Source organism: Hippocampus zosterae, chromosome 13 (assembly GCF_025434085.1).
Source record: "Hippocampus zosterae strain Florida chromosome 13, ASM2543408v3, whole genome shotgun sequence".
Classification (NCBI taxonomy): Eukaryota; Metazoa; Chordata; class Actinopteri; order Syngnathiformes; family Syngnathidae; genus Hippocampus; species Hippocampus zosterae.
The window spans coordinates 16,937,370-16,952,553 of record NC_067463.1 but is presented as its reverse complement, the minus strand read 5'-3'; the positions used below and the strand labels follow the sequence as shown (position 1 = coordinate 16,952,553).

The following is a 15,184-nucleotide window of genomic DNA, read 5'->3' as shown; positions in this document are numbered from 1 at the left end:
ATATTTATTTATCATTTTAATTAAGAGCATATGATCATTTTTCTTACACTTAAAAAGAAATAAAACGATTTTAAAAAGTGTGTTATCCTTTGACAGGATAGGATAGGATAGGATGTATAGTAATACACCAGAATTACATTGATCAACTTATTTAACATATTCATGAAATGTACTATTTATTATGAATATATGAAAATTGCTATAAATATATGCAAGAGTGAGGATGAATAAACTAACCGAGAGGTGTATAGATAAGTACAGTACACATAAGGATAAAAACATTTGATGATATGTTGATTTTTCCTTTATTTTTGTATTTAAATCATATGTTGCTACATAACAAGGGGTAGGACGAGATAAGTTTCTTACTTCTTCCTACTCCTTTGAACATAGAATTGTCATGATGACTGTTTTTCTCTTTTCCTTTTTACAATGTTTGCTTGCCTTCACTTTTGTCAATTTATTGTTGTATTGTGTGTTTTATATGTTCAATAAATAAACAAACAGACAGTCAATTTTGTGTGGGTTATCTTTGAAGTCTGGATGTTTTCATAATGTTTTGATGCAGGTCATGTTTAATTTTATTAATAAAATGTGCAGCCGCCTAACCCTCGAAAAAACTGTGTACTAGTGGTGAGCACATTTGCCTCACAGTTCCAAAGTTCTGGATTTGAGTCTTGCCCCCAGTTTTTCCGTGTGGCGTTTGCAAGATACAGATAAAGTATACAGCATATTGCTACTTTTAGTCGGATAGAAGTTGAACATGGGTTGCTTAATGGATTAAATATACATTATATAATAACATACTTCATGCAGCATTATAATGACCAACCAATATAATCACCTTAAGATGTAGTCAGCTAATGTATGTTGTTACATATAGATGTAGCTTAATTCATTTGGGTACTGAAAAATCTAATTACTGCATAAGCCGTTTATCACAGTAGTGCAGAGTGCAGCATGTTCACATTAAATACAAGATTAAATAAAAATTACAGAAATGTAGTCGGTATATTGAAATATAGGTTCAGGTTCATTCCACTTGTCCTCCTCCTATGTCTCCACTTGGTGGAAGTGTTTGTATTTGTTGTATCGATCTTTGTTTCCCAGGAGATTTTTAGAATAAGGTGAAGTCCAGTCTCTTTCAAAAGCAGCTTTCACTTGTTCCATGATCTTCCCTTCGTCATTTTTCATCTGGACCACAAGCCCAACGCCTCCATTATTGGAAAATTCATCTCCCACCCAGTTATGGTCCCCTGAGAGGATAAAGCCGAAAATGAGATCATGACAATCATTTTCATTTGTGTCTGTGTACAAGTCTTCACATGATACATTTATTGTACACTCAGTGGACTATAGACTTTTGTAAGCAAATGAGTTGTTTGGCTTTTGAGGGGCACTGATGCATTGGGCTCAAAACTACATCTTAATTCTTAAAGCAGATAAAAATATTATTTATTTTTAGGTTTTCGAGTTAACAGTTTCTTATGCCCAAAAGTGATCAGGGACACAAAATTGAGCATACAAAATGTAAGGATGAAACTTTTCTCGTAAAGGATATATTGTAAACGTAACACATGCAAAATGCATTGCTTACCAATATAAAGAGCGTTTTCAGTCAGCATGTACTTGTTATGATTGAGTCCATGTTGAATGTCATCCTTTTGCGGCTTGTGACTGAAAAATCTCTGAAAGGTTATTAAAATAACCTCAATCAAGTTTCTAAAAAAAAGTAATCCTTAATTCTGCAGTGAGAGAGAAGTCGGTCCACGTACCACCTCTAGAGAGCAGTTGTACGGCTGCATGCACAGCGACTTGAGGGAAGTTACGAAGTTAAAGGTGAGCGGGTGAGTGTTCTTCCAGAAGCTTATGAGCAGGCGAACTTTGATCCCTCTCAGAACCACAGCCTCTCTGATCATCTCATCAAGCGGTGACCAGTACCTAATGATGAAGCCATTTTAATGAAATCATTCCCCCTCTGCTTGGACAAGGCAAGTTCATCTTCATTGCATTTTTTTACACAAGCAATAACCCCAAGTGAGTCACCGTGTACTCATAACGTCAGATACAGGCATGAAAGATGTCACATGAAGCATATGTTTTTATATCAATGCTCAGTACCTTGTGACCGAGGCTCCTCTGAGGCGCCTGCTGACCAGAGGCAGGTAGTCCATCACAGAAATGAAGATGAATGTCTTCGCACTCTGCATGACGTGATTGATGGCGTCTACATCTCTGGTGCGCTCTTTAGCACAGAAGAGATCAGGGGAGGTCTGCAAGAGAAGATACACCAGTAGGGTGACAAACCACTTGCTATACCTGTACACATATCACAAGTCAAGCAACTGCATAAGCTAAAATGGCAACGCAAACTTCTGTTACAAGAGTATTGAAAACAAAACAGTGGTTGCTCACTATTTTAGCTTTTATTCCTTCCATAACTGTAAGTGAGTTCACAAAAGTGCTTGCAAGGGCAAATAACATGATTCATCACTCCCTGGTTGTGTCTGTTGCAAACTAGCAAATAATTTCATAAGATGTTATCTAGACTATAGTCCGGATGTTAGTTCATTAAATGACCGAACATAACAAAGCTAGCATGTTTAGAATCGTGGCTGTTGACGTACACTGCGTCATAACTGTATCTCTTATTTTGGTTTCTCTTGTTTAACTCCATGAGGAGGAAAAAGTATGATGCAGTGCAGTTCATACCATATGCAGAATAGGTACCATACCACTAAATATACCACTAAAGCACGAGCTAATATTTTGACAGGTGATGCACAGTCAGCTTTGACAATCTTTAGATTACCGTATTTTCCGTACTATAAAACACACCTAAAAGCATTCAATTTCCTCGAAAGCCGACTATGTGCCCTATGATCTTTATATGTAGATCAATATTCTGATTTCTTGGACGCAGTATTTTAAATGTTCTGTAAAGCGCTTTGCTACAGCTGCAGCAGTTGTGAAGGCTCTCTATAAATAAAGTTATGTTGTAGTATTCTACTGTATTGTATTCCCTTTAGCGTAGCTCTAACTAGTGGATGCATAACACAACCGCAGCCACGATTGTAGCTTCTATTCTACGCGCCTTATAATGCAGTGCACTCTATATAAGAAAACAGTTTTAAAATAGGCCATTCCTTGAAGGCGCACCTTATAGTGCAGAAAATATGGTACCGGTACATAAACGAACTGTTAAAATGAGTGTTCTCCATACTTGGGATCTGATTCTGAGATGCAGTTTAATAAGAAACTTGCAGGAGACAGTTCCAATGCAACCCGATTGCTGCTTTCCAAGAATGGTCTGCCCAAAGTACTTCTCCTACAGCGAGGTAATAGACTGTACAGCCATTTATTATCTGCCTTATGCAACTACTGCCCCCCAACCACAGACTTTTTGCTTTGTCCAGCAGCAAAGCTTTAATACAATATCAAAGAGAGAGAGAAAGTCTATTTTCTCATCCTCACAAAAAAGATGCTATAATTAACAGAGAAGACATTTTATAAGTGCAAGGAAATATACCGTATGGTAGATCCCCAAATTGCTGCTATTCTGTATTTTGCAATATTTTACATAATTTATGCTCGAGTGAAATTATTTTCATTACAGGCTCAAATAATCTTCTTCATGACACCGTCAAAATTACGGAGCCCCTCAGGGGACATGGAAGGAAAAAAAACTTTGCGAGATCTCATATCAGATGTGTTGTACTGATATGAAAACAACATTTCCCACAGGATCCTACAGGGAGACTTGGCTCATGAATAAGGAGATTCAAATATAAGTACCACTTCTACATCAATGTGCATAAAAGAAATGCCCGTCTAGTTGTCACTCAAATAATGTTACACAGTTGCAATTTAAAAGGCTGTGCCATTTCTTATGACTTGCATACAAACAAACAATAAATACTAGAGAGCCTTACAGACACATATGCAACTGCGGGGGTATTGTTGAGCTCCAGCTGCAGGGCCTGGTGTCTGCCATAGAGCGCTGTAACTCTCCTGGACCAGATTGAGGGGATGTAGTCCCTGTCATGGAGCTGCCAGTAAAAAGAAAACACTCTGTGGAGGTCCAGAGCCAGACAACTGCAGTTATACACCATCAGGCCCAGCTCCTTTCTCTGTGAGGTGTCACAAAAAGCAAAAAAACAAAACAAAAAAAAAAACACTGGTGATATAGAGCTAAGAAGATGAGCCGAGAGAGCATGTAGATCACAGGTCTCAAACCCAAGGCCCGGGGGCCAGATCTGGCCGCCACATCATTACATGTGGCCCACGAAAACAAATTAAAGTTATCAAATTTCATGATTGTTTGCTAAAATCTCAACCAACATTTCAAATTCTCATTTGTAATGAATAAAACTGATACTGTAAGCATTTTCTTGTTACCAACCCCCTTATTACAGTAACTTAAACAATAGATGAATAAACATTATTCTTGACTTCTTTATATGGTTTCAGTCGTAACGGCCCTCCAACGGAAATTGTAACTAAAATCTGGTCCATGACAAAAATGAGTTTGACACCCCTGATGTAGATGAACAGGATGACACCCAAACCTAATAATGTATTAATTTGAGGTCAAGAACTGAGCAAAACCCATGAACTGATCTAAATATACTCTTCAGACCAAACGTGCATTCCTTTCATCACCACGTTTGGTGAATTCATTAGTTTTGACTTTATTTCCCTCAATTCTTTGAATGGCCTAGCTAACATGTCTCCAATGTCTGGAGTCTAAGTACACTGTGTACGCGAGTATAAGAAGCCGGATTATTCCCTCCATCACATTCGCATCATGAAATGCGGCAGTTTGATCCAAAATAGAAGTATTTCCTGAAATGACAGTTTACCGACTCAGATTACATGCCCTCTCCCTTCATTTGTGCTTCTTCAGTCTTTAGTTCGAAGATGCTAATAGCACATTTAATAAGAGAGTTGGCAACGCTTGATTTTTGTATAACAAATACAAAATGTTGATGCTACCTTGGAGAAGGACCTCCAGTCCATGTCAGCACTGCCAACATAAAAGTGTGTCCGATCTACGATCCAGAATGAGGAATGGAGTCCTCCACGGGTAAAAGCTGTCATGTTAACCAAATGAATCTCTGCATCTAGACAGGAAGAGAAGGACAGGAGCGGGTGAAAGTTACAGGTTGGAATGAATGCGATCTTGCCAATGACTTACTGTGTGTTGCCAAAATCTTCTGTTCTGCAGAGTTTGTCAGATTGCTGACAATCTTGAGTTTGACCCCGCGGGATTTCAAGTTCAGCAATCTCTGGAATAATAGATGACCCTGAGGAAATGGTATTAGGCATTTAGGCATTTTCTTCTCCATCTCAGTGGGTCAAAACTCATTAAGCCGGGGATACATAATCTTCAAAATAATTAAAGTTTTTCCTTTTGGACCACACGGGAGAAAAACAAAGGATACATTGACTTCATACCTGTCGTCCTGTGCTCTGAATGGGTTCTTTTTCCGAGGGCCTCAAGTTCCAGACCGGTGACACTATCTGGATTGAATGCTTAGCTTGGTCCAGGAGGGTATGGAAGCCAACAAATAGCGGCAAATTCGGTCTGGCATTCAGGTGTTGTTGAAGATCCTCGGGGATTGTCTCCATCAGGACAATGCTGCAATATGGCCAAATGAGCAAATCAACTTTCTTCTTGTCTTCTCATGCGATACTTTCGAAACTGCGTGTGTTGTTTATCTCACCGACAGTCAGTGCGACAATTCTCCTCTGTGATGCCATCCTCGCTGTCCCCCCAAATATCCACGGAGGAGAAGATAAGCACCAATAGCACAGCAAAGCAGCATAGCAGTGCAAAGATGGCAATGCACTTCTGCTGAGTCTGACAAGTCAGAGACACACAAACGCCGCAACGCAACTTAGTGTCACGTTTGCGAGGTGGTGGTGGACCCCAAAAAGCAGGCAGGAGGGAGGAGCAGGGTGTATTTGAAGAATTGTATTTAAAACAAAGAACACTAAATCCAAAACAAAGTCCAAAGTAACAAACAAAAACCATGACTTAAACAAAAACTGTCAATAACCAAAACACTACCAGAAAAAACATGACAGCAGCAAAGGAGCAAACAAACATGACAGTAGCAAGAAGCCAACAATGACCCGACACTGAGTGTTCGGGCTCGGAGTCTTTTTAACCCTTGTAGTGCACCGCTTGCGATAGTAAAATGATGTCTTTGAATCAAAGGCAACGGCATTCAGAAAAACACGAGAGAGCTGAAACTTATGGAGGGGTTCAAAAATGGCCTAAATTTCATGACGTCACCGGTTGATAATTCTCAGGCATTGCAGCAATAATAAAAAAACGTTTTGATACCTTAATTTTCACAATTTACATATTTTGCACCATAGAGACCCATTATAATTCATATTTTTGAATGCATCGTAAACCTAATGTGTAAACATGCATTTCACGCGATTTTTACGTCAATCGCTTTGTTTTCGCTTGGACAGACGTATGCATGCCACATTGTTGGGTTGAGGTCATTCCAATTGTGCAACTTTTAGGTGGCGCCAGAGGATCGCAAATGAGTTTGCCTTTTTGCAGGAGGCTTCAAACCAATGCATTTTACATGAACACGTCCGGTCGGAATTGTTAGTAGGGCTTGGTTGGGACCTCCAGACACAATTTTTTTTTTCCTTTTGCAAAAAGTAAAGAATAAAAAATCCCAAAGAACTAATAAAAACTATATATGTATGGATAGCACAGATGCCTCTGACCATTTTGAGTGTTTGAAAAAAAAAAGAATGTTTGTATAACACAAAATACATCATTACAAAAAATGTAAAATGCGTAACTTAAGGCCTTTTTAATTTGGAGCACACAAGGGTTAAGGCCCTAATTACCTATGACCAACAGGTGTGCAGCTGCCGGGAGAGCCCTACAGTGCCACCTGTTGGTCCATAAACCGAATCATGACACTTAGAGTAGAAAACGTTATGCAAAGACAACAACATGGCACGTCATTTTAGGAAAGGAAAGTAATGAGACAATAATGTTAATTTCCTCAATCAATACATGGAGAAGGTTTTGGGATCGAGAAACAACCCGCGTGTATGTTTGTTGTATTGGTCAGGCAATACTGCAGCTTTGAAAAACATTGAAACACCCACAGATGTAAGGAGAAGTTTTGGCTACAAATAATTGAATTGTCTGTACACTGCCAGCTTTGTTGTTCAAGCATGTCCCTCTTGAAAGAGATGTTATGAGCGCCGTTATCACGCTCCAGGCCAATGTGGTGGAAAATTAAAGGTCATGTTTGTGTACATGAGCGTACATTGTGGCTGTATTAAAGGTGTGGGGGAGTCGGCATGGTGCATGATAGCCCCATTGTTGTGATGCTTTCTCCTCTCAAGACTTGATATTGCTGTTTTAAAAGTGCTAGTGACGTGTTTTTGGTTTTGCTTACCACTGCACAATTTCATCATTGCGTTCGGTCAGAGGTTCAGTCAGAAAATAACAATGATATGGAAACTTGATATAACTTAAAAAATGTCTTTAGATTATGCGGGCTTTCCCAGTGTGGCCAATTAGAGCAGATTCTTTTTTGGGGGGCTATGTTTGCTCGATTCTCATAACTCTTTGTACTTTAGAATATGAGATAGCTCGAAGAATCTCTGAAGAAGTTTATTCACCACCATTTCTTACAACAGTGTCAGGACAATGTTTAATTGGGCACTCGTCCCTCTCTGTCTCAGTTAATAAGGCTGCTGTGGCACATTATGTGTTCTGTACTCTCTTTTAATCTCCAGTGAGATTTTCATTCGTCTAACCAGAGGAAAAGACTGCGGTTGACATTCAGATATGCATAAGAAATCCCATTGAAGAAAAATTCCCTGAGCCCCGGGATGCTGGAAAGGTTATTTTTGTGCTGAATCATCTCAGACTCAGGCACCAAAAAGAAATTGAATATGGAAATAAATGTGAGTTGCTGAATGGATGACACAAAGTTACATTATATTCCAAACATAGTTCAGACATTCACAATGACACTTAAACTCCGTGGCAACGATGAAGTCAAGAATTTACGTATTAAATACATGCGTGTACGCAAGTGGCGATTGGAAGCGTCACCTTTATGGGTTCTTGTCCGGTTGGTCCTGCCATGAGTGCTGCACTTCTTCAAACTTCTGTCACATCAGACCATCTGCTTCATCAGTTCGTTTGGGTCTCTCAGTTAGCTCTGCTCCATTTTCATACTTTCACATTTCCTCATGCATATGTTGCACCGACGTCCTGAGGCGATGTCTGTGTGTTTGTCTGTGTGTGCACCTCACGTCCTGCTCTTATTTGCAGCTTGAAGTGTGTGTGTGTGTGTGTGTGTGTGTGTGTGTATGTGTGTGTGTGTGTGAGCAGTACAGAATGAGCAAGTATGCAGCTCCATGCTGACTCAACTGTGAGAGAGATGGAAACAGAGCAACCCACCAATGCAAAGCTGATTCCTTCCTCCATGCCTCCCTTTTTAATCTTGTTCCGACACCGTGATACAACCTAAATTGGCATACAACTGACAGGAAGGCTGCAGAAACCACGGCCGGCTTTACGCGGGTGCAAGAAGGGGTCTTGCCCCCTCAAATCAAATCTGCACAAGAAACCTCAACTGTCTTTCTCCTCCACTCTGTGCTGTGTGCTGACTGACTGACTGTCCTTCCCGCCAGTAAACACCCAATCAGGATTTACGCTACGCAAATGAGGCTACAAATTGCTAGATTCCTGTCCCTCGCTGAGACAGGCTTAAATGAAATTGTACAACTTGGAGGAAGCAACGCAGCAGGATTAAATGCATACTAGTGATTTCTGTCAATCAACCACACTTGTACAGGATGAGAATGCCCGTTGCAAGACAGACAGAATGAGAGCAAATGACCTGTTGTGCCTAACCGCTGCCAGTTCTGCATCACACACACACACACACACACAAAAATCCGAAAAAAATCTCCAATCATCATGATTCCTTTTTGTTTGCGTGAGCAAAGCCTTGGCAAATCCTTCTTTTTATTATTTATATATTTTTAGGCCTAGTGACGGTCTAATAAGATGGTTATTAAAAAAATTGATAGAGGATATTTAATCTCCCCGCCCCAATATGATCATCATTATTATGATTCTGATCTTCTGGCATCAGGTTAGATGTTAGGAGGGTGATTGCCAACACGCCGCTGCTGGCGGTGTCAAACAAGTTTTGTTGGGCTTCATTCTGAACATGCTGGATGAACTTTTAACGTGCTTAATGTTTTAGAAAACAATAAGCTACAATCGCTGACTATCCAACTTGTTGGATAAGACTAACAGGAATCCATATCAAAATGTATGCAGACAAATAAGAATCCGATCCAAATCACAGAGTCTTCTCAGTCCCAAAGTGATCTATTGTTTTCCAATAGGAAGGAACGTATTGTGAATTCAACTTGAAAACCATTTCCGCAAAGAAAACATTTTTCATCATCATCAACAACAAGAACAACCAAGATTTCCAAAACAAGTGATAAGGATATCTTTAAAGCAAAGTGGCACCGGCACCGCAAGTATGTGACTTTGGGATATCACAAGGTAGTGGAACGCAGTCACGTCTACTGTGAGTGTTCTCTTCTCGATGACAAAAGGACAGCCATAGCAAGAATAGAAATGTCTGAGTCGCAGGAGGGAGATTTGACTGCATTTACACACATAAAACATTTTCAGACTGAGGACTCATGATAAAAGAGCTTGTCTGACTTTGTTAAATCATTCTTTGTGTTTTTAACATGATACCTAAATATCCATTAAAATTTACATATGTTTAAAAAAAACCCAATTTGTTAAGGTGTTGATTGGGAAACTGAGAATAATGGTGATTCAAGATGTGTCTTTTTCAATTTATGAATTTCAAAAACTCTTTTCCAAATCCATTTTGAGCATTTTTGTTTTTGTATTACTTACCCAGACCTGCAACTTTTACACACATGAAGTTTTCCCATACAAAGGAATACATTTGCTCACTCTAAAAATGAAATAAAATAGTTCTTCATCTATCTATAGTCTGGTTCTCCTCCCAAGGGTCACGGGCGCACCGGAGCCTATCCCGGCCTGTCAACGGGCCGTCTTTATGAAAGTAATAATAATTTTTGTCTTTTTGAAAATTTGGCTTTTAACTCGGTTTAGAAAAGAGCTATTAATCCCCCCCCCTCCAAAAAACCCCCAAACGAACAAAAAAAAACCCCTTAGTATATGTCAGTGAAGGGCGTTTCACCGTTGGTGTCTCACCTTCACACTTGAGGCCCAGTAGCTGATTGCAGTGCAATCACAGCAAGTATTGGCTTGATTCTTTGTGGTCGATGTTACTGTTGTATCAAAGTCAAAATGATATACTGAATGACGACTGACTGGGCGCAATGCCATTTTGCTATGCAGCTGGGCCACGAGCCAAATGCTTTAGTTTTGGATCCAGCATAAAAAAATAAAATAAAAATCCTGTGTTTCTGTTCGGTTGAGTAAGCTGCATCAGTGAGTGTCTGCCCGAAGCAGGGCACTACATGCTCAGTGCAACCACCATCACAGGCTTCTGTCAGCTAGATTTACTGAAAGCAGCTATCAATCTCAATGTCCACTCTGCACAACATTTACACATGATGCGCACGGGTTTGGCCATTTAAATACGGTACATAAAATTGCACTTTAATGGCTTGTGTGGAAAAAAAATCCAGTTGTTTTCAGCAGTGCAACAAAAGTATCATTAATACCAAGACTGGAGAACAGGGTGCGAATTATCATTTCCAATATTATTCTCCTTTTCACATATTAAATGATTAATACTTAAGTGGAATGCTTAATGGGATGCATTAAGCCTTTCAACAGCTTCACATTACCAGTTTATATAAAGCCATCAGAAGCACCAGCAAGTATGTTAGTATCACACAATTAGTGCAGGGTTTTGCAAAATTTGGATTTGATACATAACGGCAACACGTATGTTTTTTCACTCTAGTATTTCAGCTCACTGATGTTCTCATGTGAATCTCATTCCCATCGATGAATAAAACAATATGAAGAATAACGCGCTTCCTATACAAGAAGATTCAAACTTGCCAATCCTTAAATGGGTCCTTCAATCATAATCCAGTTTGTTGTATGGTTTAACCCTTGTGTGCTCCAAATTAAAAAGGCCTTAAGTTACGCATTTTACAATTTTTGTAATGATGTATTTTGTGTTGTAAAAACATTCTTTTTTTTTTCAAACACTCAAAATGTTCAGAGGCATCTGTGCTATCCATACATATATAGTTTTTATTAGTTCTTTGGGATTTTCTATTCATTATTTTTTGCAAAATTGTGTCTGGAGGTCGCAATCAAGCCCTACTAACAATCCCGACCGGACGTGTTCATGTAAAATGCATTGGTTTGAAGCCTCCTGCAAAAAGGCAAACTCATTTGCGATCCTCTGGCGCCACCTAAAAGTTGCACAATTGGAATGACCTCAACCTAACAATGTGGCATGCATACGTCTGTCCAAGCGAAAACAAAGCGATTGACGTAAAAATCGCGTGAAATGCATGTTTACACATTAGGTTTACGATGCATTCAAAAATATGAATTATAATGGGTCTCTATGGTACAAAATATGTAAATTGTGAAGATTAAGGTATCAAAACATTTTTTTATTATTGCTGCAATGCCTGAGAATTATCAGCCGGTGACGTCATGAAATTTAGGCCATTTTAGAACCCCTCCATAAGTTTCAGCTCTCTCATGTTTTTCTGAATGCCTTTGTCTTTGATTCAAAGACATCATTTTACATTTATCGCAAGCGGTGCACTACGAGGGTTATAGATATATCAATATAACCTTTGAATGTCAAAATCGCGTAGAAACAAGCAGATTTGAATTCTGTGCTCTTTTGTCGTAGTATCGCGACTCATTCTTGTACGGGCCCACTTTGTGGTTGCTACACGCCCACTCAACTCGGGGAAAAATGACTGCCGGTGACACGGACTGCATCTAAAACGTTGCATCAGAGTGCACCAGTAGTTGTAGAATAAACTGCTTCCATTGATTTTTGGAGAAACTCCAAACAAAGCATTCGGAAACCAGAATTGTGGGATGGCTTCATCAGGTCAGCCAGCTTTCATAGACGCTACAAATACTGGATGTGTGGCTGTGTCGCTTAAAACCGAGAAATGTATTTGTAGCGTGTGTGAATGCTTCGGCTGTCATCCTCCATGAAATTTGCTAATCAGCGCGCAATGCTGGAATTCTGAATTCCAAAAGAGTCAACACAGTGAGGAGGCGGCCGGCCACGATTCACCCGCATATCGGCAGCTATCAATCAGAGGAAAGCCGTCTTCAACGTTATCTCATCGATAAAGACAACAGAGACCCAGTCACAACACGGCTTTACATATCGAATATTTTCTTTTTTTAATAAGAATGAGAAAGCGGGTGTGGCACCTTTAAGAAGTGTGTGTGCGTGCACTGGATGTATGGTAGCAATGAGGAAATTAGTGATCAATACCTCATCTGTGACAACAGATCTCAACCTCTGGTGTCTTGTGTTAAATTTCAACTGTGCTGGAGTTGATGCACCACAGGCATTTGGAGCACTTCCAGTGGATGTAAACCTGACTCCATGTTGCACTTTGATACTGGCTGGATGGTTTCCTCTATCTTTACAGCCTTAAACACTTTTGGAATCCGATGCTAACAGCAACTCTTACAATCACAACTTCAAATGTCCATGTAATGTACAGAAACATTCTAAAAGTGATTGACCTGACGGAATGTCACTTGAGAAAGAAAAAAAAACAAGCGGGGAAAAAAAGTTTGAAGCATTGCCTTACCTTCTCTAGTTTGTCTTTACGGCGCAGAAAGATGGTTGCACAGTAGCCCTGTTGTTGGGCGGCACTGAAGCTGCTGTTTTTCACTTGGGACAGATCCGGCAGCAGCGCTGGGGGAGCCTCCTCGTGCCCCCTCGACCTTGGATTATTTGACAGTTCCATTGATGGCCTTTGTGTCTGTCCCGCCTGCGAGGCCACAGACAGTCTGCCTCAAGCTACCTTAACAGCCTCCTTCTCTTTATGTCATTTCGAGCTGCGATTGCTTTTTGTATTTCCATGAGCCATCTGACTTGCAAGCTGCAGCGCTCCCCTGCGCTCTGTTTGTGGCCAGAGCACCAACGCCTTCTCACACCCCTCACACTTGTGAAGGAGGGACGCTGTCTGTGTGTGTGTGTGTGTGCGTGTGTGTTTGTATGTGCATCTCATTGGTCTCCTAGCAGGAAGGGAGGGGCGTGAAATGGGCCTCTGGACATGATGGAAATGCAACAGGAGAGGCTGTAGTCGCACAAAGTGGAGCTTAATCTGATTGAGGAACATCTGATAAGAATCTTAGAAACGGGAGAAACACACTGAAGTCCAACTACGACATCTCTTTTCTCAAATACTGAACTGCATAATATAATTACAGGGCAAACTTGACCCCAGAAACATCTTGCAGCGAAGGCCACCATATCCTTGCTGATGATGTTTGTTGATGATTCTTACATTTTGCATAATTTAATGCTACGCAAAGGCGCTGGGATGAGAGGCACTTGCTGCCTTCAGTACACCAAATTTGGTGGAAACGGAGACAGATCCCTATTAACAATAATCGTTACATGAAAAAAATTGTAACTTGTGTACGTATAGCTGAGCTACATGTTGGCTAATCATGCCCAGCACACTCATAACATCATTACCTAAGTAAAAAAACAACGTTTAGAATAGTGAAAAATTAAGGAATGTTTGGATTATTGTTTTTTTTTTTCAGATATGAGTTGAATCAATGAGCTATCGATTGCAGCATGCTAAATGGAATTGGCCGTGAATTTGATCACTGTGATTAGCTGGCAAACGCCAGTGCATGAGGTAAACGTATAAAATTGAGACACAAACACAAAACAACAGCAAAGAAAATGGCATTAGTTAGTAAATTAAGCTCAACAAAACGATTTTTCCTCAGACCGGATCTTGCTTGTATTATGGGCAAGGTTCCTTGTGCATGTGAGGCATTGGCACAAACAACAGATAGGCCCCGTCCACCCACCTGAAGGTGAAGGGAGGCTTCCCTCTTGTCCACCGGGGTGAACCCCAATATACAGGCGCCAAGCAATAAATATTCCCAAATCTGCTTGATGCTTTTCACAGTGTGGAGGAGAAGTGCCCAAGCCCCCCCTCGAGAGGACTGGTACCACAGCCCAAGCTGTGTGTGGAGGCGAGCCTGACTATCTCTCGTCACAACTTCTCTGCTTCATAGATGAGGATCGGACTGCCAAAACCCCCCGCCTTTTGCCACCGTCCAGCTCATAATGCCTTTGGGCCCTCTCACAGGTGGTGAGCGCTTGGGAAGGGGGCCCATGTTTCCTCTTCGGGCTGTGCCCAACCGGGCCCCATGGGTGCAGGCTTAGCCAACAAGCCCCACATCCAGGCCTGGCTCCAGAGTGCTGCGGGTCTGGGCAAGGGAAAACGCGGTCTATTTTTGTCCTCATCGTAAGGGGTCTTTTGAGCCGTGCTTTGTCTGGTCCATCACCCAGGACTTTTTGTCCATGGGTGACACTGCCAGGGGCATAAAATCCCAGACAATTTAGGTCCGAGGATCACAGTGATACAGTACACCATGTCTAGGTGATGGCTCATGGAAGTGATTGGGAAAATTTAATCGTTTTCTTCATTCAGTGTATTGATTTTTAGAATGTCACCACATTCACTGAGTTTTTTTTTTTGTCTTGTGTTGTCCCGAACCTTTTGGTCGTACCAAGAAGAGTAGCCCCTCATTTGTACATGTTGATGAAGAATAGAACGTAACTGTAACAATTGGTTGGGAAACACTGTCCTATGCTGCCATTTAGGAAGGCAGGTTATAGCTCATTCATATGCTGCTGATGATGCAGCATCAAACACAGCTGAGAGGTTCTTTGGGTCAAGGGGAAAGCTGGGGGGCAAAGCCGCAACCTTCAGGTTGTGAGAAAAACATTCAGCCGGCCGAGACAAGATTACTCTTCTTGTGCTAAATCTGTTGGGGAGGGGCTATTCTCTGTCTCAAGCAACCCGAAGCTTCTGGATGGTTAATTCGGATGGATGCTTGGGGTCGATAGTGAAACGACATGCTAGATTTGGCTTGTCATGGATTCTTTCCACT

At 40.8% G+C, this 15,184-nt stretch overlaps 1 protein-coding gene across 3 annotated transcripts; it reads right to left on the bottom strand.

Annotated features, from left to right (window-relative positions):
• Positions 1-198: 198 nt before the first annotated feature.
• pld5 (phospholipase D family, member 5) lies at positions 199-13,228 on the bottom strand. 3 transcript variants are annotated; one of them, XM_052084382.1, is made up of 10 exons: positions 12,850-13,228; positions 5,727-5,863; positions 5,458-5,641; positions 5,198-5,306; positions 4,996-5,123; positions 3,933-4,049; positions 2,122-2,273; positions 1,776-1,941; positions 1,598-1,688; positions 199-1,256 (listed from the first exon to the last, which is right to left on the bottom strand). In XM_052084382.1, the coding sequence occupies exons 1-10, from the start codon at positions 13,006-13,008 to the stop codon at positions 1,054-1,056; spliced, it is 1,446 nt and encodes a 481-aa protein (XP_051940342.1). In that variant the 5' UTR covers positions 13,009-13,228; the 3' UTR covers positions 199-1,053. The 3 variants fall into 3 exon arrangements, with proteins under 3 accessions (XP_051940342.1, XP_051940341.1, XP_051940343.1); XM_052084381.1 differs by having other exon boundaries at positions 208-1,256; positions 3,933-4,130; XM_052084383.1 differs by lacking the exon at positions 12,850-13,228 and adding an exon at positions 8,111-8,910 and having other exon boundaries at positions 213-1,256; positions 3,933-4,130.
• Between the last annotated feature and the right edge of the window lie 1,956 nt (positions 13,229-15,184).

Coding starts and splice junctions, on each gene's coding strand:
- pld5 (XM_052084381.1), bottom strand. CDS start 13,008: ATGGAACTGTCAAATAATCCAAGGTCGAGGGGGCACGAGGAGGCTCCC. Junction 5,642..5,726: donor AATTGTCGCACTGACTGTCG/GTGAGATAAACA, acceptor GCCATATTGCAG/CATTGTCCTGATGGAGACAA. Junction 5,307..5,457: donor TTCAGAGCACAGGACGACAG/GTATGAAGTCAA, acceptor CCATTTCCTCAG/GGTCATCTATTATTCCAGAG.